General features: G+C 36.2%; 1 protein-coding gene across 4 annotated transcripts in view; it reads left to right on the plus strand.

Annotated features, from left to right (window-relative positions):
• mRpL2 (mitochondrial ribosomal protein L2) overlaps positions 1-25,234 on the plus strand; it is a 79,249-nt gene that overhangs the window by 40,140 nt on the left and 13,875 nt on the right. For all 4 annotated transcript variants that reach the window (XM_090415878.1, XM_090415877.1, XM_090415880.1 and 1 more), the window contains exon 3: positions 17,381-17,629. In XM_090415878.1, the coding sequence (XP_090272004.1) occupies positions 17,381-17,629 (249 nt within the window). The remainder of the gene's footprint in view (positions 1-17,380; positions 17,630-25,234) is intronic.

Here is a 25,234-nt window from a genome sequence, read left to right on the forward strand (position 1 = left end):
AATTAATATCAATTCCATTTATCTTAGTTCTGGTTTCTATTAGTTCTTCCAGTTTATTTATTGCATCTTCAATGTACAGATTAAACAATATGGGTGAAAGAGAGCACCCCCTGTCTTACACCTCAACGTATTTTTGCTATTGCGGTTTTAATTTTTGTTGTATTGCTGGCTGCTTCTATTAGGGCTTCTTGATGCTTGTAAAGATTAAATATGAGCCTTCTATCTCTCCAATCTACCTTTATTGTTTTTAGGAGGTGAAACATTTGATTCCAGTCAATACTATCGAAGGCTTTCTCCAAGTCAAGAAAGACTATCAGAGTATTTTGATTCTTCTCCAATCTTCTTTCAATAACTGTTCTTAGAGCTAGGATTGCTTCTCTTGTCCCCTGCTGTTTCCTGAATCCAAACTGGTCATTGCCAACATATTCTTCAACCTTCTTTGTTAGTCTTTTTTGTATAATTTTGAGTAGTATTTTTGAAGCATGTTATATTAAGCTTATTGTTCAATGATTTTCACACTTCTTTGCATTATTTACTTTAGGAATGGGTATGATAGAGCATTATGTAAAATCTTTGGGGATGATCCCTGTTTCATAAATATCCTTTATGATCTTGAAAAGGTATGACTTAGTTATGTTTCCTGAGTATTTTATTAATTTTGAGGGGATGTTATCAGTGCCTGGTGCCTTGTTGGCTGACAATTCATTCAGTGCCCATTCAAATTCATCTTTTAATATAGTTGGACCAATTTCTTCCATATGAAGTCTTGTTTCATCTTCTAGAGCCTTGGCATCTAGATCTTTTCCACTATATAGATCTTCTAAGTACTCCTTCCATCTTTCCGAAATTTCTTCCTTATCTATAAGTATGTTCCCCTGTTTATTTTTGATAATTGTACTTCATGTCTTGTTTTGCTGGCTTATTCCTTTTATAATGTTATAAGCTTTATCGATCTTCCAGTCTTTGTTAGATCTTCTGTTTCTTTACATTTCTTTGTAAACCATTGTTCTTTTGCTTCTTTACACTTTCTATTTATCATATTTTTTATATGTTTATATTTGTCTTTGCTTTCTTCCTTTAAGGAGGTTTTGTATTTTCTTCTTTCATCTATTAGATCTAGAATGTCCTGGGTGATCCATGGTTTTTTTATTTGCTTCTTCCTTAATCCTATGCAGTCATTGGCAGCCTTGATGATTGTATCCTTCAAATGAGTCCATTTTCCCTCTATGTTTTTCTTTTCCCTCTCTCTCTCTCTCTCCAGTTTTAATGCTTTCATCAGTTTGCTGTTTATAGTTTCTATGGTTTTCCTCTGTTTTTAGGTTACTTATGTTCCATTTGGGCCTTTTCCTTGGTTGTGACAACTTTTTAAATTTCAGATTACATTTCAATAAAACCAAATCAACATCAACTCCTGGGTAACTTTTACATGATTTTACTTGATTTTTAAATCTATTTCTTGTCATAATATAATCTATTTGGTACCTTCCTATATCCCCTGACATTTTCCAAGTACAGGGTGTTCGGGATAAATTTGACATATTTCTAATTAATTATATTTTTCCGTAAGTTACATGTATTAACACACACTTCTCTTCATTTAAAAGTTTGGACCCTTCTTCATTCATATACAAGATGTCAGAAAGGATGGATAGCTGGAACCCACCTGAATCATGGAAGAGAATAACTTGTATCATGATGATTCGTGCCCGCCATCAAAATAAGGATATTACGACTGCTGCCCAATGCTCCCTGAATACAGTAAAAACAATCAGGCACGAACTAGAGACTTGCAATGGTGACTACGAGGATGTAGCAAGAAGAAAGATCCCTAGCAGACGATCTGATTGCGTTCGTACAGCAGAATTCCTCGCAAATCTGCAGGAACAGGTGTTGAAGAACCCTGGCATTGGAATTCGGGCTTTGTTCGTGGAGTTGCTAACTGTAGTCAAGCCCTGGATAACAAGAGTAGCCAATGGTAGGCCGTATGTATGGCAGCAGGATTCGGCCCCTTGCCACACCTCTGGGAAAAGTCAAAAATGGTTGTCTGAAAATTTCTACGACTTCACCAGTCCAAATGTTTGGCCTCCAAACTCCCCAGACCTTAACCCCATGGATTATTTTGTATGGGGCGCAGTTGAAAAAGACACCAATCGCACTTCCAGTAATACAAAAGCCCAGTTAATGGATAAAATTAAAACAGTTTTTGCGGCCCTTCCCAGGGAGACTGTAGCATCAGCTTGTTCGAGGTTCCGAAGCAGAATTGAAGCTGTGATCGATGCTAATGGTGGTTATTTTGAGTAAATCTTGTTGATAGTATTGTAATTAACTCTGCCTGTAATGTTTTTTTGTCAATTCATTAAATTTAATAGATACAAAGAAGATTTTCTTTTTCCTTACGAAACTGTCAAATTTATCCCGAACACCCTGTATATCTTCTTCTTTTTGGTACCTCATACCAGGTATTAGTAATGATCAGATTGAATTGGTGGCAGAACTCCAAAAGTCTATCTCCTCTTTCATTTCGGCATCCGAGTCCATACTTTCCCACCTCTCTACCATCTTTGCCTTCACCAATGACTGCATTCCAATCCCCCATGACAATAAGATTATCTTCCTTCTTGGTCAGTTTGATTAGATTCTCACTATCTACATATGCTCTCTCAACTTCTTCATCACTGTGGTTGCTAGTAGGCATGTAAGCTTGTATTATATAAGCAGCTGGGTGGAATGAATGACATGTTGCTATAAACTCTAGACATGCATATTTTTGCATTTAACAATGGTCATAAAAAAAAAAAAACTTATTTGTTGTGGAATATAAATATCTAACCAGCAGCTGTATAAATTCGGTAGATTAGTAAATAACTATAGGGAGGGGGCTAAGCCATTGAGTTAATATTGTTGATTCATCTAGGCATACAGGAATAAATGTGGATTGATGGAGCAAGAAATCGTCTTATATAATTTTTTGTGCTTGTTACATATATGTACTTGTGTTTTATTCATATTTATCTTGGTTTACTAAGAGTTTTTTTTTATTCACTGATGCAGAAGCAAGAAAAAGAAGTAGGTTTATTGTATCGCTAAATACAGTATAGAGAAATTTACAGCCCATTGTGCTATAAGCAACAATTATTGTAATTAGAGACATATTCTAATTACAACTGGAATGACACTTCATAATAAAAAAACATATCCCCTCCCACAGACAGTGTGCTGCATGCATGCAAGCAAAACAATCTTATTTTAGTACAAAACATAGTATCTGACTAAATACATTTGTCCTGACATCCTTTTTCAAATTTTCAATTGCTGAAAATATGCGATAGTAAAATCTCTCGCGATTCATTAAATTAACTCATCGAGTTTGATTTTACAGAGGTTTCCAAACACATATAAAATAGAATTTTGCGGTAATTAAATAAATGTAATAAATTATCTGTAAAATGCATAAAATAATTTCTATTAAGTTGTATGTAAAACAGAAAAGAGGGAATTAACAGAGATTAGAATGATGATTAAGCAAAAACAAACATTCACAAATTCTTGCAAACGTAAAAATATGCATCCACGATAGAGACACGCAAGTGGAGGGAGCCGAAGTGATGTCATCATGCTGGTGGGTAATCCAGGAAACTATAACATAGTAACAAAGGTTTAGAGACGATATAAAAGAAGACTGAGATGGACCAGGAGGGTTCTCGATTTTTAGGTTTCAAGTTTTGTCCTTTCCCAGAGAACGGAGTCCAGGTATGTGGATGTGAGGGCGTTATCGATGAAGCTCTTGTTTGAATGTATGGATGTGCTAGGAGAGTGCTACTATCTGCAGTCATAACGGAGACTTTGGCAGTTTCTCTCCAGTTACCGACGGGAAATCGCAGTGGCAGTACTGACAGAAGAATCACTCTGACCTTGTCTGGCAATTTCCAGAGCGAGAACCGTCACAACGTCCAAGCAACAATCGTAACCCATGATGAAGACGTATCCGAAGTTTTTGTTCAATTTTCTGAACTGTGTATTTTCACATAGCAAGCACATTTTGTTAATGTTTCTGAATAGAATTGGAATTAGTATGTGTAATGAGGGTGCTTACAAGTATTTGTTAGTGAAATATTAAATCATAATTCATGGTTACAAAAGGGTAAACTGATTGTAAATTTGTATATATAATGGAAGGAATTAAGTTAAGATGTAATTTAGGGAATAGCTACATGCTTATTATAGATGGAATTAAGTAATTGTTATGTACAAAGTTCTAAATTGTATGTTGTAGCTACTGTGTATTTGAATAAGTTGATTACTTTCTTACTAGCTTAAAATGAAATGTTTTGTTTAACTACCTTGCCTGATCTATTGCCAATGCACTATCTCTAAAAAAAAAAAACTAGTGAACCTGTGTGCACATTAGATTGATAATCGCCATGACTTGCTATAGGAATTTGTGTATTAACTATGATCTTGCCTGTGTTCCCTACCTTAATTCTCAAACTGCATAAAATTCAATTAGAATGGCGCAGTCGTTAATCTAAATAAATTTTGCTGATTGATTGTTGCGAGAATTGGTAACCTGCATTTTGTAGATAGACTGATATTTAGTCTGTTTACTAGCAGTGGGAACAGGGAATAAGATTTAGAAGGATTAACAGTGAAATATATGTTAAGCAGATTAAAGTTATTTTAAGAGTAAAGCAGCCTAGAGTTATTACTAACTATTATAGTTATTATAATATTATAGGAATTAACTCACGTAAATTATTCTTTATTCGTAGAATTTTCACCCGAGTATCACAGGCATCATCAGTACAGGTACAAGACTAATTAAACAATAACTGTTATATTCACAAATCGCCACCTAAGTAGCTAAGGTTAAATTTCCTAAATTTATTTAATTATTATTATTATTTTTTTTTATAATTAAATATATATAAGTGTATACAATTAATGTTAGGAAAGATTTACTGCTTTATAAAGTACTATCTCCCACAAGGGGGAAAGATGTAGACCATCGGATCTGTTTAGGTTAAAGGAGTGAAGTAATGTTTCACATGTTTCTTTGTATAGCCGTTCCATTAGGAACTGGCTTTTGTGAATGACTTTTGTCTTGGTCTACTTAACTCTATGTCTGGTGTTGATGACATATTCTGCAATTCCAGACTGTTCAGATTCAAGGTACTTACTGGATATACAATTGGTGTTCTAGAGCAGATCTTCCTGTTTGTCCGAAATATGATAACCCACACGAGCAGGGAATCTGGTAGACACCTGGATAGCTGAGATGTGGGAGCTTGTCCTTTGGAGACATTAGGAATGTGGAGATTTTTCTGATGGGTCAAAAAGCCACACAGATATTTAGTGGTTTTAGCACTTTAGCTATGCGTTCACTAACCCCTTGTACATAGGGGATAGGTATACGTGTAGGTTCTTCTGTACTTGAAGAGGATGCTGGAGCATGACTACTTAAAGCTCTTTTTATGAAGGACTTCTTATAGCCATTGGATATGAAGGAGGAATTAATATACTGTAATTCTTTTTGTAAAAGTTCTGAAGAACAAAAGGAGTGGGCTCTATGAACTAGTGTTTTTATAGTGCCTACCTTTTGACTGGGATGGTGATGTGATTCAGCATGGATGTACTGGCCTGTATGAGTCTCTTTCCTATAGACTGTGAATTGTAGATAACCATCTGGTTAGCAAAGAATCAAGAGGTCTAAAAAGGCTAACTGCTTATTTACTTCTACTTCTAGGGTGAACTGGCTCCTTGGATGAAGTGCATTAATTTTTGAGAGAAACTGTTGTAATTCTTCTAAGGTGCCCTTCCATATGGCAAAAATGTCATCTACATATCTGAACCAAATGTTAGGTCTGGGTGTAATGTTGTCAAAGATACACTGTTTGAAATGCTCCATGAAATAGTTGGCAATAGCAGGAGATATTGAATTACCCATTGCTGTCCCTTCGATTTGTTGATATAACTCAGTGGTTCTTAACCGGTATTCTGCAAACTGGTTACAAGTGTTCTGCCGCTGAAAGATGTCACATGACACAGTTTGGAGTATAATTGGCTACTCTGAATAAAAAAGTCGAGGGATTTATTTCCGTTATAACAGAACAATTAACAATATTGGAAGAAAAATTTCAAGTTACTTTCCTTCCTTAAATACACACAATTATGACTGGATACGAAATCCATTTGGCACAGTTAATACATGGAGTTGTGAATTTTTGTTACAAGAAGAAGAACAGTTAGTTACCTTGTCAATGGATCATACTCTAAAAATGAAATTCTCTGAAATAACTCTTGAGGAATTTTGGATTTTTGTCCAAGCCGAATACCCAGCTCTCTCAAGGGCACTGAAAATTTTGTTTAAGTTTTCAACAGCATATTTGTGAGAGCTTGGTTTCTCAATATTAACCCATATAAAAACTAAAACGTGTGAAAGACTTACTAATATAGACAAAGAGATGATGGTAGCAATATCACATATTAGACCTGATATTGCTGAAAGCCGACAAACTCAAGTATTGTATTAAAATAAGTTCAATTTTTATAAAAAGCAAGTCCATGCATATTTTTATTGTTAGTTTTATGGCCCTAATGCCCTTGGTGTTCCCCAAATTTTTCATATAATCAAAAGTGTTCCGTGACTTCGAAAAGGTTAAGAACCACTGGTATAACTAATTTTTGAAGGGAAAAAAGGGTTTTATTACAAATTCAAATAATTTGACAATGTCTGGAGGAAATTCTTGTTGTAGTACTTCTATGCTGTCCGCCAATGGAACATTCGCAAATAGCGAAACAACATCTAGACTAATCATAATCTCCGAATTGTCTAGATGCAGATCGGAAATTTTATTTCTGAAGTCCACTTTTTTTTAAAAAATTATTATAATTGGATAATTAAAAAAATAGTAATTAAATAAATTTAGGAAATTTATTTAATTATTAATTAAATAAATTTCCTAAAGTTTATAAATACAAGTAACCCTCGTATAACGAGGGTTACCTGTATTTGTAAACTATCTTAATGATATCAAAAATCTCAAATGCATCTTTATTTGCTTTAGAAAATTTGTTTTACATAAATGGTTTGCTTTCTGCATCCAATGGCTACATTATAAGCAGCTACTGTTATATTTTATAGTCATTGTCTGCATCATTGTAAAATTTTATTTCTAATATTGTCTTGTATCTTGATTACAACTGTTGTGCTTTGGTTAACCTTATATGTGCTGTGCTCCCAGCACCTTATGTCTTAACTAACTCTATGCTAAGTTTCAGTAAGGAAATATCGTGAGTAGACATATTGCTAACTATTATAATGATGGAATTAACTCACGTAAATTATTCTTTATTCGTAGAATTTTTACCTGAGTATCACAGGCAGCATCAGTACAGGTACAAGGCTAATTAAACAATATTAGAGGTACAAGGCTAATTAAACTATAACTTATTATTCACAAAATGCCACCTAAGTAACCTTAGCTACTTAGGTGGCGCTTTGTGAATAATAACAGTTATTGTTTAATTAGCCTTGTACCTGTACTGATGATGCCTGTGATACTCAGGTGAAAATTCTACAAATAAAGAATAATTTACTTGAGTTAATTCCGTCATTATAATAGTAATATGTGTACTCACGATATTTCCTTACTGAAACTTAGCATAGAGTTAGTTAAGACATAAGGTGCTGGGAGCGCAGGACATATAAGGTTAACCAAAGCACAGTTGTAATCAAGATACAAGACAATATTAGAAATAAAATTTTACAATGGCGCAGACGACGACCATAAAATATAACAGTAGCTACTTATAATGTAGTCATTGGATGCAGAAAGCAAACCATTTATGTAAAACAAATTTTCTAAAGTAAATAAAGATGCATTTGAGATTTTTGATATCATTAAGATAGTTTACAAATACAGGTAACCCTCGTATAACGCAGATGTTATGTTCCATAGAAATGCTGCATTATGCGAGACTAAGATCACATAGAAAAAGTAGGGTTATGTTCTGAAATTATTTTTTTTAAATATATATATAAACAATGACATACAACAAAAATTGATTTTTATTTAATTCATGTAAGTTAAGAAAACATATAAACTATGAAACAAATACAGTATAAAATTATAAAAATTACAAATTGTGTGTGTACAATTTGAAATTTTTATTTAAGTGCAAAGCACATTGCTTGCATACACGAGCAACGCTCTTTGCACTTACTGTCGACCCAGCAATAACACTGTCTCGGATTTTATGTTCATTTTGTTTGATTGTTCGAATTGTAGATCCATTTAAATTCAAAGTCATCCAATCCAAGATTTTAATTTTTTCTTCGAGAGAAATTAATTTTCTTTTTAATGTTGGTTTTTTTCCCTTTTGTTGCAGTTTTAGTGGCCATTACTATAAAAATATTTTTTTTTTACATAAAAAAAGAACATTACATATTAATTATGTATGTAACTCACCAGAAAATAAAGTGCTCAGCTTGAGATTAACAAACTTATGATTTTTAATGTACTTTTTTGGCAGAACAACAATAAATACTTTATATGGTAAACAGTCGCTAACTACATGTGCGATACGGGTAGACAAATTTAACAAAGATAAAATTTGGTTTTTAAGTAGTGCAGTGAAAAATATATGAAAAGATAAAGGGTTACTACAATTTGTAGGGCGCGTTATATTGAAACGGAATTGTATAAGTACTGCGTTATACGAGGGTTACTTGTACTAATTTTACAAATAAAATTGTACCAAAAAACAACTAACATGCTGAATAAACTTTATGAAAAGATGCATGTCCAGTATAGTGACAACATATATGGTAAAGTAAGTTCCTGCATGCAGTGTTCTCACTTGTGAAGACTGCCTTGCATGAGCATGTTAAAGTTAAAAAAAATATTTTGTTTGGAAAGTTATTTTTTTATTAAATAAAAAAAAATCTGTTTAGTCTGCAGCTACTGGCTAGCTCACAAAATCTACTGAGCAAGTGGACGATCATATTTCTCAAGCCCTGGTTTGCATAAGCAGATATGGAATTATATATCATATGCTATTTTGATTGTTTTTAATAATTCTAATGTTTTTTTTGCATTAGTACTTTGAAGATGATGTTAGTTATCAATGTTAATAACATTGTCATATTTTAACGTTTATGCTGAGCCTCTGTAGCTTAGTCAGCATAGACAATGTCCTTTGGTTAGACAGGCCTGAGATTTGAATCCTATCTAGGATGTGAAGAACATTTATCAGGGCTTATCAACTGAATGTGAACTAGTCTGTTTCATATGGAGATAGCAGTTTTTCGTCATGGAAACTCAAGTTTTTTATCCTCCAAAAAAAAAAAAAAAAAGGCAAACTGACCAGATCAATACGTGCAATTTACTGCCAAAGCAGACAATGCAGATAGGAGTTTCTAAGAAATCAGGTTACTTGGCTGTGATAGGCCATTGACATGAAAAGGAAGATGGGATGAGATAAATAATTTATCACCAATATGTCTGTCTTATTTCAATTATAGTAATATGGGAGTGGGATTTCACTTAAGTGTCAAAGCCAGATAACTGGGAGACCTCCATATGGCCTTAAAGGAATGCAGAGAATTGATTGAGGCTTCTGACGTAATGTCCAACTGTCATGACTGAATGAATTCATTTGGGTACTGAATGAATTGACCCAACCATTTGCTATCTATTTGGCTTAAACCAGAAATAAACACGACAGTGCAACATGGTGAGATTTCAATTTCATGCCAGCTGGAGCTTTCCCTGTTAAGCAAGGCCCTCTCTGTTTTCATCAGGGAACCATGGATTTGCATCACTTGGTGACCAATTCCCTAGATTGAAAGGAAGACATTTCCTAATACTGATTTTTCCCATTAAAATAAAAAAATCCTACAAGACACTCATTCCCACAAGGTTCCGATGATGGTCAGACGACGTCCGAAACGGTCCACACCTCGTTAACCCCTGTCCCAGTTTCCATATAAGGATATTCTTCCTCTTTGTTCCCACCCTTCCTCCCACAAAAAATGCAGCCCTAAACAAAATAATATATATATATATTTATATATATATTATTAATAGTAACCTGGGTTTCCAATCTTATTTCCCGCATCAAAACGCACCTGAAAACCATGTTCCTGAAAAAAAGTGCGTCTTATATGCCGGCAAATATGGTAATTACTAAATTTTGAAAGTTGTTTGAAAGTTATTATTGATTATTATCAATAATAACTTTCAAACAACTTTCAAAATTTAGTATCATCTGTGCGATTAGCCTAGTGGCTTTGTGCTTCGCAACCATATGCCTGGGGAAGGAGTGTCCTAGGCTCCTCACGTCGGCGACGGGAATCGTTGCCGATGCGAGGAGCTTAAGGATCTTCCTCAGCCATAGTCAAGTTAGCTGGTCTTGGGCGTGGACAGCAGGGTTTTTTCCCCAGTTTATCTGGGGTTTTTCATCCCGCAAGCAGGCAAACCGGCCCGTGATCACATACAGATCTACAGCCATAAATACATAAATACTTAACCCCCCATGAGGGGGAGGAAAGGGAGGGAACTCCATACGAATAAATAAATTGATTATTATCAACAGACCTCTATGAAGTCAAGAGACTCATCATGGGAGGTCCCACTCTCACATGCACAGCTCATTGTACCTCAGGTTAAATGCATTCTAATCACCCACCTTATACAGCTTCCAGGGAAGGCCTCTTGTTCTCCCCCGTCTCCAGATATTCTGTGAAAAATCTGGTAATTATCCCTTACCAACTTATAAATCTCCGTCGTGTCTTCCCTTTTCCTTCTATCCATTAGGCTCTGTAATTTGCATTCTCCCAATCTGTTCCTCATACTCCACATTATGGAGACCAGAATACAACTAAGTCAATCATCTCTGATCCCCCTCAAACATCTCATCATCCTTTTGAAAACTTGGCAACCAAATCTGTGTACAGAAATCCATATGCAGCTTGATCAGTCTTGTACGATGGAATCAGAACATCCTTACTTCTGCATGTCAGTGTTCTCTGCATCATTCCCATAATCTGCTGTGTCACCCTCACAATTTTAGCAAAACGTCTATGAAATTTCAAGTCTCTATCCACCACAATCCTCAAATCCTTCACTCCTCCATCCTTCAGAATATCCCCACCAATCCTATATTCTGCATCTCATCTCTGCTTCCTGAATTTTAAAACCTTACACTTTGTGACATTAAACTGACATCCCCAAACACTTACCCATTCAGACAGTCTATTTAAGTCCTCTTGCAAAGCTACATCTGCTCTACTTCTCATAACTCTCCCCAACTTTACATAATCTGCAAACAACTGTATTAAGCCCTTTCCAATGTCATTTACGAGAGGGGTCTGGAAAGTTCTGATAAATGCCTAGAACAAAAATGATATTAAAGCAACTGATATGGCCACAAGAAAAAACATACGAGGATATAAGAATATACGAACATAAGTTAATTTCATCGCTCTGCTACTCGTATGTTCTTTGTGTGTTAAGGCTTAAGTGCTGGGAGGACATCATGTTGGAGGTTTAATGGAGTATTGACAGTGCTAGGAAAGGATTAAAAACTAATTTTAATGCTTCCAATATGACATCTGTCACTGAGACATCTTCAGGGAGTATACAAATAGCACTTGTAATACACATACAAGTGTTATTTGTACTCCCTGAAGATGTCTCAGTGACAGATGACATATTGGAAGCATTAAAATTCATTTTAATCCTTTCCTAGTGATGTCAATATGCTATTAAGCCTCCAACCGACTATGTTCTTTAATGTGATTATATTAGTTGCTTTAATATCATTTTTGTTCTAGGTGTTTATCAGAACTATCCAGATCTCCCTTGTACATACAAATTAAGCAACAATGGCCCTAAAACCAGGACCCTCGGCCACACACTGCTAGTGACTTTCCTCTTCTGGGATATCACTCTCCATATACAACCTGTTGATACCTTTCAGACAGTCAATCTCCAATCCAGTTCACTAATCGACTGTCCAACCCCATCTGTTCCAGTTTAACTACTAGTTTGTCATGTTCTATCAAATCTATCAAAAGCCTTTGCAAAATCTAAATATACTATTGAATATGCATCCCCCTTGTCCAATGTGTTCATCTTGTTTTAATAAGTAAGCAGATTGCTAAAACACAATCTTCCTTTAGCAAACCCATGCTGTCCATTAAAGAGAATTCTACACTGTCTACCCAATTCAGAATCCTTTCCTCACTAGATTCTCCAAACCCCTCCAGACAAGCAGATTGGCTTATAATTCGAAGCCTTAGTCTTATCACTTCCTTTATGAAGCAGAACAATTTGCCATCTTTCCATTCCTTTGGGACCTGAATTAGTCGAAGACTCGTGTTAAAAATATACATTCCAGGTGTTGTTAACTCCCTGGAACATTCCCTCAAGACACACAGTAATATACATAAAGTCCTATGGCCTTGTTGACATCAAGTTTACTTAATTCTTCATATACCTCCTGCTCACTCACTATCAGTGGTTCTTTTCCCATACCAACTATTACAGTCACAAGGAAGGAATAATACTTTAATGAACTGCTCATTTAACTTCTCTACTATAGTTTCCTCAGTGTTTATCATTCTTCCTTCTACTGGCCACATATTGAAAAAACTCCCTAGGATTTCTTTTAATGTCATTTTATTAACTGCTGCTCATGCCGCACTTTTGCTACCCCTTCTAAGTAAGTCACCTTCCTTGCTTGCTCTTTGTAATGCTTGTGTAACTGATTATTTATACTTATGTCACCTCCACAATGCCTTTTTCTTCCAGATTGCACATTTCACTTATTCAGTCATCCATTTTACACCTGCTTTATTTAATCGCCTGACCTTTGGAATACACTCGGTCATTGCCTCTGCTAGACAATTCCTGAGTAGAGACCAAGTAGCATTGATTTCCTTCTCATGCAATTCCTCATTCCATGATATCACTTCAAGCTGTCTCCTGAGTTTGTCATAATCACCTGTCTTATAATTCCAGATATAATTCTTTCTCACAAAAGTCATGATATCACTTCAGGCTGTCTCCTGAGTTTGTCATAATCACCTGTCTTATAATTCCAGATATAATTCTTTCTCACAAAAGTCATGATATGGCTGGCCAACACCCAAGTGATCGCTTCATGGTCACTTTCACTAATTGGAGGATGATGTTACACTTCATTTACTTGTCTTCTGATGAGGTAATCAAGTCCAAGATCTATGTGTTGCCTCTGTTACATACTTCTTGAGGTAGTTATCCTTTAAAAACTCAAGAAATTCATTCTTTTTGGTTCCTGATACTGTCTCTTCATTCCAATCTATATTACCATAATTGAAATTGCCCATAATAATCACATTTTTCTTATTAGCCTGACCACATTGCCAGGTCTCTTACAGCACCCTACTAAACATTTTGTCCTGGCCACTTCACACCATACTTCTTCAAAACCACTGTCAGTATATGCTCCTGGCATCTCCACCCTAGATGGGCACCACTCCTCTGCCATCATTAATAACACTCATCCTCCCTTTTTTGCTTTGTTTTTCTTTGCAAAAGACTACATATCCCTCCATCTCTATTCCTGTCAGAATGTCATCCTCATTAACCATGTCTCATTTACCAACAATTTTTGGGCAAATGAACTCTATTAATGCTACAATTTCATTCCACTTGTTTCGAATACTTCTAGCATTTGTAGACATACACACTAGCTCATTTCTGTTTCTATAACAAGTCCCACTAATCCCATTTCTTGGATATGACTCCTCTACACTCTTCCCTATTCATTCCTGTCTATCATCACTGATATTACACCCCTCCCCAGACATAAATATCACCCCCACATCCTTGATTGTCTTAATCCTTTCTTGCACACTCGCACGTCTATTCCTGAAACCATTATGTACACTTTTCATGCAGTGTCCCCCTGTCCACTCTATGTTCCTTCTCTCTTATTTTCTCCACTTGTGCCACTCACCTCTCCATTCACAAAGTTGCCTACCTTACTTTTCTGCTCTTTCACAACACCTCTTGCTTCCTGAGGTGTTACATTCACTTCAGTCATTCTCTCTTGCAGCAACAGTTTCTCTGACTCACCCCAGATCCATTCAAATGTAGCCCACCTCTTTTATACAGCTTTATCCGCCCCTCAAATTCATCCCACACATTCACAAAATAAATTCCTTTCTTCTCACACAGCTCCACTAGCATACCATTCAAAATTTTGCTTGCCTTCTCAACTCATTATCACATCTGGGCAACATGCTATGACTTCCTTACCACACTGTTATCTTTCACTCTCTCAACAGCATCAGGACATCCCTCCTTACGTTCATCTTGTTACTAGTCAGATCGTTCGTGCCAGCTACCACCACCATTTCTTTTGCTTGTGTATTCCTCTTATCCAATGCTTTAACCACCCTGCTCATTCTACCGCCCAGAAAACAGACGTTGTGCACCTTTTCATTCACAGCTCTACTAGCATACCATTCAAAATTTTGCTTGCCTTCTCAACTCATTATCACATCTGGGCAACATGCTATGACTTCCTTACCACACTGTTATCTTTCATTCTCTCAACAGCATCAGGACATCCCTCCTTACGTTCATCTTGTTACTAGTCAGATCGTTCGTGCCAGCTACCACCACCATTTCTTTTGCTTGTGTACTCCTCTTATCCAATGCTTTAACCACCCTGCTCATTCTACCTCTCAGAAAACAGACGTTGTGCACCTTTTCATTCACTAGACTCTTATCATCGAATTTCCATACATTACCATTACCTCTTGAAATTATTCGATATTTCAACTCTTTTGTCCCATTCTTCCTCACATTGCCATGCAAATCCATAATTCTCTTCAGTTCATTTTTCATATGTTTAATCTCTTGCCTCATCTTTACCAACTCCACTTTCATATCTTGAATTATTTTTCAGTGCTATTTATGCAATCACATTTTCACTACTTTGCATATCCACCGTCTTACTACTTACCACTGTGAACTCACTGCTTGCTCTCATGCCATTTACAGCTGCTAACTTGCTGTCATCTATGGATGCTGTCTTACCAATCAGCATCACGAACTCATTGCCACTTTTGTTTGCTGTCGTATCATTACCGCTCAAGCATTCAGCTGTATCATCAACTCCGCTTACTCCTGTAGCCACATCCATGATCTTTTGCTCGCTACTGCTTACATTCAATGATATCGCATAATCCATAAGTATGCTGCACTTCTTACACACCCAAACTCTCTCTCTCTCTTATTTTTATCACCACATAAATATCTTCAATCTGTCCCCAAGCATTTTTTGAAAAATCAATGCCCACTTGCATTCGTCTTCTGTGTCATCTTACGTTTCGCTGCCATTTCACTCACTTTCATTCACTCAAAGCTGCACACAAGAAGCATTAAAAAAAATAATAAATACAGAATTATAAGTACACCAAACACTACCTACCAATCACAATTATCATACAACAATATTTAAAAAACTATTGCTAATACCATACACAATTTCAAAATTTAAAGTTATCTTTTCACAGTGATCTCGACAAACACAATTTTCTCTTCACCACTTAGTGGCCAAGGAAAAGAACATAAAACAGAACATTATGAAAGAACACAAGTCATCATGGAGAGTTTGACTAGCTTCAATATTCTCAGCACTGAAAGGGTTAAACTTATCATCCTTGATATTTTAACCAGATGAATTTTTTTTCTCTTACTGATGATCTACTAACTCTTTCACTACCACAGCCATTCTTACTACTTGCTTATCCTCTTTGTGTCTCATGGCACATAAGACCGAGATCGCTTCTTTCAGATACTTCTGTCCTCAGCCACCTGTTCAGCTTCTCTTCAGCTCTTCCAGCCAGCTAGTCCTTTTCTGTCATTCTCTGCTAAGTCAATTTAGGACCCCTCCCACTTTTTTTTTTCCTGTTTTCCTTTTGGGATCCATGTCAAAGCCACTTTAGGAATCTTTCTCTCTGCTATCCATTCTCAGTATATGTCCAATCCATTTCCATCTCCGTTTTTTTTTATTTCATCAGTGATGAAATTTTGGACAGTCAGCTTATATGATATCATTTGTTATACGTTGCGGCCAAAATATTTTTAATAGTTTATGCAGGCAGTTTGTTTGAAAACTAATTTAGTTTCCTGTTTTTTGGTCAGCTCCCATGTCTCTGATCCATATAATAATATGGCCTTAACATTGATATTGAAGATCCTTGTTTTGGTTTTATTATGATATTTTGAAGATTTCCATATATTATTTAATTTTCGGAAAGCAGTATTGGCTTTTGTCAGTCTTTGCGTTATATCCCTATCAGTATCTACGTTTGCTCCCAAGTATGTAAAATTCTTAATTGCTCTATATTATACTGATTGATTTGATCTCTGTGTTATTTGCTGTTTATTTTAATCACTTTTGTTTTAGTCATTTATTTTAAGACCAACCATTTCAACTGTTTTATACAAGTCTTCCAATTTTGTTTGTATATTATTGTTTGTAGCAATCTTGGCAACCTTTTAATCCAGGAATTAAATAGAATAAATATAATATTTGATCTGGTAATTGAAGCAGGAAGGATTTACAGTGATCTATAGTTAATATAAAGGTATGTAAGTACCTCTGTAGTGCAGTTGAAAGAACAAAGGAATATTGCATCCTTAAATTGGAAAATAGTTTGATTCTCATCGTGATGAGAGGTATCTTTATATGGGCTTTTTCATTGAAGGCGAGTTTAGCCATTCTTATATGGAGGTAACAGGCTTTTTTCTTCTGGAAACTCAGGTTTTCGTTCTATGTACAAGCAAATTGGCCATGAGAAAAGACACACACACATATTTGCACATTTAATTTATAGACAAAAAATAATGTTGCTCTTTGTGATGAGCAGTAGATGGCATTGTTGATAGTAGTGTCATTGTGTTTAGATGGAGAATTTAGTAAGGGAGACTGCGAGATGTATATAGTAGAGTACTCTTCCATGATGAGTCCTTGGAGGTGTCATGTTGTAATAATATTATGAAGAGAAAACCAGAAAAAGCAGTTGATGCAATCAAAGAATTGTTTTTTTCTATTTAATTAGTTAGAGCATAGAATTTGTTAAGTAATAAATATAAAAATACTTAAATGATGTAACACTGCTGAACTAATACAATATTGGACTAAGCATTTGTTCTTCTAATGTGTATTTCATAAGTGAAATCATTACTTGTTTCACATTAACTATGTAGAATCCAACATCATTAATTTAATATTGTAATAATTCACTTGAGTTAAGTAAAATTACTAACAAAGATATCACTGAATATTTCTGTAACTTAAACTGTTATTTTATTTCAAGGTAGGGTAGCGGTTAGAACCATAGGTGGTGGTCACAAAAGAAAATTTCGATGGGTTGACTACAAGCGTGAAGGGCCAGCTGAAGGTCCACCCCATGAAGAAAAAGTTTATCATGTTCGCTATGATCCTTGTCGAACAGCTCATATTGCTCTTGTAGCATCAGGAAATCTTAAAAGATGGATTATTGCAACAGCAAACGTTAAACCTGGAGACATAATTAGGTCATCAGGTCATATTCCACGTATTGCAAGTAAGGAAAAGTAAATTAAATTTTGAGCTGTTATAGTTTCAGTAACTAATTCAAAAAATAACTTTATTGCATTTCTCTAATTACATAGCTAGCTATGTATTTATTGAAATCAATCAACTGAAGTTGACCTATGCTATCATAACACAATGAACGAGTGATGATCATTTCAGTAATCAGCACATTTCATTGCACATGACTGAACTTATTTAAATCAGTCTTTTGGGTGAGGCTCTAAGGGCTGTAAATATTTTAAGTTTCAGAAAATGAGAGGTAAGTTATATATCCCTTTCATCATCCTTCAAAAGTAACTTAACCTGATTCTCTGTTTTTTTTTTGTACTACATCAAACAAGGTAATGTTTTCATCTTCCCCATAATATGTTAGGCTTGTAAATGTCATGACATAGTAACTTGGCCTTATCAAAATCAAATGAATGCTGTAATAGGATGGGTAATCTTATCTAGATCATTTACTGCATTTGTCATTTGTATTCTTTGGTGAGTTTGTAATGTAGGATGAATAAAACTTTCCAGGAGAGCAAATGCAGAGACAAAGTCTCGAGTTTACTCTTCTGGAAACAGAAGCCTTAATATCCCATAATGCAAAGCAGACTTTCTTTGGGAAAGCAGACTGCAATACATTATGGGGGGGGGGATCACTACCCAGACTGGTTCAATCTTTATTGAAGTATCCTTGAGTGAGAATTAGGTCCATAGATTAAATCAGTGCAGAAACCATATGAATATAAGATATGATTAAGACAAGAATATAATTTCTTGTCTATTATAATTTACTTGATAACCAAATGAAAAACTTTCTATAATGCTATCTCTGATCTAAAATGTTTTAAAAATGTGGTGATACACTATTTTACTACATGTATCTTTTCCCATCAAACAAGGTTGATGGAAAAAGGCTTGAATTCATTTCTTTTTGCGATGAGAGGAAGCGTTATATGGGCATTTTCAATTGATGGTGAGTTAGCTGATTTCATACGGAAGTACCAGAGTTTCTCCCCTCCTGAAAACTTGGGTTTTTCATCCCACGTGCAGGCAAATCAGCCACGAGAATGCATACAATTTACAGACAAAAAATGCTGTTGTCGGTAATGATGGGTGGTAGATGGCGTTGATGGTAGTAGTGTCATTGTGTGTAGGTGAAGAAATAAGTAGTAGGGGAGATGGAGAGAGAGAGAGAGAGAGAGAGGTGTGTAGCAGAGTAGAATGGATTGCCCTCCAGCAATGAGTACTTGGGATCCTTGGTTATGAGAACACATGCAATTTACAGACAAAAAATACTATCGTTTGTGATGGACAGCAGAAGGCATTGTGTTTAGTTGGAGGATTAATAATAAAAATGGAAATTATTACTTCTGCTTTGATTTAACCTAAGTATTTTCATGGATCTATCTCCCGCTAAGGAGATCTTAACCTCAATTAAGGTAGGAAGTGGGCTTTGCATTATGGGATACTAAGGCATTTGATGTGAGGTCAGTAGACACTATATACAAATAACCTGTGAAGTCAGAGGCTGTTTGACTTCATATCAAATGACTTAGTAACAATCCTCACCAACTTATGTCTCATTACAAGGTTTTTCACATTGCATTCCCCTCTCAGTCTTTCTTCATATCTCACATTCCAGAGATCAAACACTAATTTAGTGAATCTTGTGAGCTTGCTCTAAGATATCCTCATCTTCTTGAAACGTAGGTGACCATATCTGTGCACAGTAGTCAAAGCCTTTTATGAAGAAACCATAATCTCTTTCCTTTCTGCCTGTCAAGGTCCTTCATATCATCGCCATAATCTATTGTAATGTTCTCACATTTTTAGCAGCATGACCTCTAAACTTGAAGTCTGTCCAGAATTAAACTGGTAGCTCCACTAGCTTGCCCACTCTCAATTTTTTTATTTTTTATTTTTAAATGTGACTCCCTTTTGCTGACTTGCTGATTACAAAAAGGAATAAGAGATGCAGAAAAATCAAATAGTGCAACCTCCATTACTTTTACTCAAAGAGAAGTTGAAACCTGTTGGTGAAGGCCTTCAAAGATGCCCATAAACTAAGCAGGAAGAGGTAGATGCTCAAAACATCAACTCTGGAGAAACCTACTCATTATATCCTTTTTTGACAATCTGGAAAATTTAATGAAATTTGCTCCAGAGCAGAGTTAGCATACCTTGATGTAGTCTGCATCTAAGAACACAGATTTTGAATGGAACAAAATCACATCAAACTGCAAAAAAATGGACTTTCATCTATACATCAATAGACAAATCTGGAGACCTTTTAGTATCCTAACTATTTAGGAATTTCTTGATTTTCCTTGGTCATCTATACAGGAGAAGGAGAAGTCTTACTACTAGAAGGAGAAGGAGAATGATGCCAGGAGGTCAGCTTTATCCTTAGAATTTTTATTTCCAGTAACAGAATGGTACTATCTGGGTGTGGGGGGAGGTGGATCTCACCAGAGCCAAAGAATGTTGTACCTTTTGGCTTTGATACCAGAAGTCATGACTATAGTTTGAGTAGAATGCAAGTTTTCCACAAAGTTTTCTTTCAGAGTCAGATTTCGATTTATTTTATTTTATTTTTTTGTAGATATTGGAAGCTGAAAATGTAAGCCAAGTTTGAAAGTGGAATTTTTGTATTTAACCACTTATACCAAGTTACATTTTTTTTTTTATTATTTTGGCTGCTTTGACACACTAGTTGGAGAACCACAACTAATTGACCAGACACCTGTGGAAAAAGAAACTTGGATGAGAGTGTGGTCTGAATTATGAAGTTGAGAGCTAACAGTATATTTGCAAGAACTAGTTAGAAGATTAAGGGTATTAGGAGGATGGTGTGGATTATTTGGTATTTTAGTGGACATCTGCAGCATTGTTTCACTTCTTAGAAATCAGATTTCCACTTTTATAAATGTCTCATTCATGTGTGTATTTTTTATTATATTTTGTTAACTAGTGGAGCACCCATAGTGACTACTAAGATATACAGTAACATTAAAAATCAGAATATCACTGGCATTAGAATTCCACATTAGAATATCAATTTGCATTAACCATGGCATGGTTAATACAGAATCATAATTCTAATCTGGAATGTTCTATAAAAAAGGACTACTGCAGAATCAGGTAGACTAGTAATCAAATTGCAAACATTTTCTTTGTCGATTAGTTTTTTTTAAAATTGTTCTCACACTAATTGGTAGCATTAGTTAGTGTAAGAACATTTGATGCCATTTGATTGTTAGTGCAATTACTATTCCACTGACAATCAAATGGCAGTATTTTTCAGAATCATTAATACTACTGAAAAAATTTAAATGAATTTCCTACAGCTAAACCTGATTTTGAAACCTTAATAGAAATACTCTACATTAACCAGTAGCATTTGTATGTGGCACTCACTCATGAAAGAATTCAATTCATTCTTTCATAAAATGTGTGGTGTGTGAAAATGTTTCACAAAAGTGTGGTGTGGAATTCGTGGACGTGTGGAATGAGTTTGAAGGGCGAAAGGACTTATACAAGATGGATGGCCTGCATTTGAATGGACTTGGTGTGCGGAGACTGGAAAGAGTGTTGCTGAATGAAGTGAAAATGGATGTGCAAAACCAGGGAAACTAGAACTACCAAGGAGGGGGGGGGGGGAATGGATATGCAGACATCAGTGAGACAGATGAGTGTAAGAATGTATATAATGTACCCGAGCCAGCACTAAGGACAAAAAATGGGAATGGGTCATTTAGCATAACCTATCAATATAGGGGTGGGACTAAGGGATCACTGCATTTCATGTATACTAATGCCAGGAGTATTAGGAACAAGAAGGAAGAATTTTTGGCCTTGATTGGCTCTTCCTGGCCACAGGTTATTGGAATTAGTGAAACATGGCTGACGGAAGAAGATATAGTTAGTGGGATAGAATGTGTAGGTTATAGTGTGTTTAGGAGGGACAGAGAGAATAAAATGGGGGGAGGGGTATTATTAATGATAGCTGATGAACTGCAGCCAAGGAGAATTGAAGTTGTATCGCAGGATAGTGAAAGGAGCTCATTTGAGACTATTTGGTGTGAGATTGAGACTGGCAGAATAAAATATACAGTTGGGTGCTGCTATAGACCAGGTGATGGAATAGATGGTGGAGATAGTATGCATAGGGAAATTGATGAAATGAGTGGGAGGAGGGTAATTATTATGGGGGATTTCAACTATGGTAACATTGATTGGAAGGAGGAGAGGACACATGTGAGGAAGGAAAAGGATTTTATTCAATTATTAAGGGATAACTATCTGAGACAGCATGTAATTGAAAATACTAGGGGTGTGAGAGTGCTTGACCTGGTAATAGCATCTGAGAATTTGACTGTAATGAATATGACCATGTTGCCACCTATTGGTGAGAGTGATCATAAGGTCTTGATCTGGGAGGTGGCTAAAGGTGTGGAATTTTCGATTAAGACAGGGTATATGTGGATTTACCGTGCTGGTAAGTATGACAAGCTTAGGAGATTGCTTGGATCAGTGCCATGGCATGTACAACTGCAAGGGCTGGACGTCGATAGAGCATGGGAAGTGGTCGAGGAGCATTTACAGGAGGTAATGGCTGATTGTATACCTAGGGTCCGAATAGTAAAACAAGTAGGGGTTAAATGGATGAATAACACCATTAAGCTTGAGCTGCAAAAAAAGAAACAACTGTGGAGGGAATTTAAAGAAAGGGGTGACCTGCAGGCCAGAAAGGTAACGAGTGTGGTAAAAAAAGCAAAATCGGATTATGAAAGGAAACTAGCTTTGCAAGCAAAAGAGAATCCAAAACAGTCTTTCAATATGCTGCAAGCAAGAAAAAAACTGTACACGGTAAAATGATTTTAAGGAATGACGATGGTAAGGAGGTCACTGAATCAGTCGATATAGTGGAGTTACTGAGCGCTCACTTTGCAAAAGCATATCATCCAGGTGGTGACATTGAAAAAATGAAGGAACCATTAGTTTATACGGGAATAGTGATGAATGAAGTGGAGGTGACTAGTCTATTACAGAACCTTAATGTGAACACATCTGTGGGATTGGATGGTATACCGGCACGGGTCTTGCGTGAAGCGGCTAAAGAATTATCAGTGCCCTTGACCATGTTGTTTAATCTGAGTCTCAGATCTGGCTTAGTCCCGAAGGTGTGGAAAGAGGGGAAAATAGTTTCACTGCATAAAGAAGGATCCAAGACTACGGTTGCAAATTACCGACCGATCAGCATATCAGGAGTCGTCGTCAAGGTCTTAGAGAAAGTAGTCAAGGGAAAAATACAGGAATGGATTGATGAAAACGAGATACTGTACAGGGGACAGCATGGATTTGTGAAGGGTAGATCATGCTTCAGTAACTTTGCTCAAGTTTTATAACAAGGTGATGGCTGAACTGGATAAGGGAAATGGGTTTACAGTGATATTGCTGGACCTGGCAAAGACGTTTGACAGGATACCACATGGAATACTAATCCGTAAACTACAACATATGGGAATGGATATAGGGTTGGTGAGGTGGATAGGTGGTTGGTTGATGGAGAGATATCAAAGAGTAGTTTATTCAGGGGTAGAGTCCAAAAGACGGCCTGTGACTAGTGGTGTGCCGCAGGGTTCTGTTCTTGGACCACTGCTGTTTAATCTGTTCATTAACGATATAGGGAAGGATCTAAGTGGAACAATTCATTTGTTCGCTGATGATGCAAAGTTGGGTAGGGCAATAGTGAATGCAGAAGATGTCAAAGTCTTGCAGGATGACTTAGATAGATTGGAGTTCTGGGCTAAGGAGAATGGATGTCAATTTAATGTGACAAAATGTAAGGTTATGCATTTTGGAGTGAAAAGATTAGCAGCAGTATACCACATTGGTGGAACTGTACTCCAAGAGATTGATGAGGCCAGGGACTTGGGAGTATTGGTGGATAGGGAGATGAAGTTTAGGGGGCACACTGCAAAAGTAGCTAAATCAGCTCATCAACTCACTTGGTTGTTGAAAAATACCTTGACGAGCAGATACAAGCAAGTTATTGGACCTCTGTACCGAGCCTTGATAAGACCTCATCTCGACTACTGTGCCCAGATTTGGTCACCTCGGTTCCTTCTTGATGGGGAGGAGGTGGAGAGGATCCAGAGGCGAGTGACTAAGATGATAACAGGTCTATGGAATGAACCATATGAGAACAGGTTGAAGATTTGTGGGTTGCAGAAATTAGTTGATAGGCGGAGGAGGGGAGATATGATTGAGACATTCAAATTGCTAAAGGGATTCTATAGGATTAATTCAGAGGATATTTTTGAGATCAGGACTGGTGGTGGGAGAACTAGGGGGCACCTATGGAAGCTGGGCAAGAGTGTGGTTAGCAGGGGTGTTAGAGCTGGGTTCTTTACTTTTAGAGTGGTAAATGAGTGGAATAAGCTGCCAGAGTCTGTTGTGGGTGCTATGACGGTGAACGAGTTCAAGATAAGGTATGATAGATACTGTGAGAATGTAATCGCATAGTTGTGTGGACATGATGTTTAGGGCCTCCCTCGCTGAGTCTAAGGACTCCTGGAGTCGCCCGAAATAATAATAATAATAATAAAAAAAAATAATGGATTTTGCTGTTTTACTCAGTGCTACCCCTAAGTTAGATTTCAATCTCATCTAAGATGTAAAAATAACTTAATTTCATTTTGAACACATAAGGGTGTTCAAAATGAAAGTAAGTTATTTGGTTTCATGTGGAGGTTCAGGGTTTTTTCCCCCAGAAAGAAAGCTCAGAATTTTTTTATCCAGCAAAACCGGAAACAAAATACATTTCAATGGTTATAAAGCTGACTACCATATCCTGCTGTCACCAGGGGCACTTGACTGGTTATGACTCTCAGATAGGCCTAGGAAAGGACTTAAGAATAAAATAGACCATGCCTTTCAAAACATCTGGCAGAAAAAAAGTGGCGTATGCATGTATTGACTCTCTCAATTACTAAACATTCATATAAATTGAATCTGTTTAATTTGAAGTTGATAATTTAGATTTCTGTGGATTTTGAATTAACTAGAATTGCTCTAATTTATATAGCATTGTTTATGAAGTTGCTGTTGACCATAGAACTTAGGAAATTGTCTTTTACTTTAGACAACAAGCATGATTTCATCAGCCAAGACACTTTTTCTATCTGCAGGAATTAATGTTTTGACCACCATAATGTGGAGTATATTAAAATTTGGTGTCTGGTCAGTCTATAGCAGTGTTTCCCAACCTTTTTGAAGTCGCGGACCCCCCTGTAGCAAATGTTCATTCACCGTGGCCCCCATAAAATCCAAAATGGAAATTTTTTTTATTTTACATATTATAAAGTTGAAGTAATAAATTACAATTTTACAACACTAAATGTGTCATTTATGACAATGCAATACTGTTATAAATGGAGATATTCGGAAGAATATGAACATATCAGTTAGGCCAGGTGTGAACAACAGGTGTGAGCAACATGATAAGATAAAACCACAGTAGTAGGTTTTTTATTACGTAAATATTTCGTCTTAGTCATCTTAGGACATCATCAGTACAGTAGAACAGTGCTAGGGTAGA

This window comes from Typopeltis vanoorti, chromosome 3 (genome assembly GCF_054136105.1).
Source record: "Typopeltis vanoorti isolate ZY-2024b chromosome 3, IOZ_Tvanoo_1.0, whole genome shotgun sequence".
In the NCBI taxonomy this organism is placed as follows: Eukaryota; Metazoa; Arthropoda; class Arachnida; order Uropygi; family Thelyphonidae; genus Typopeltis; species Typopeltis vanoorti.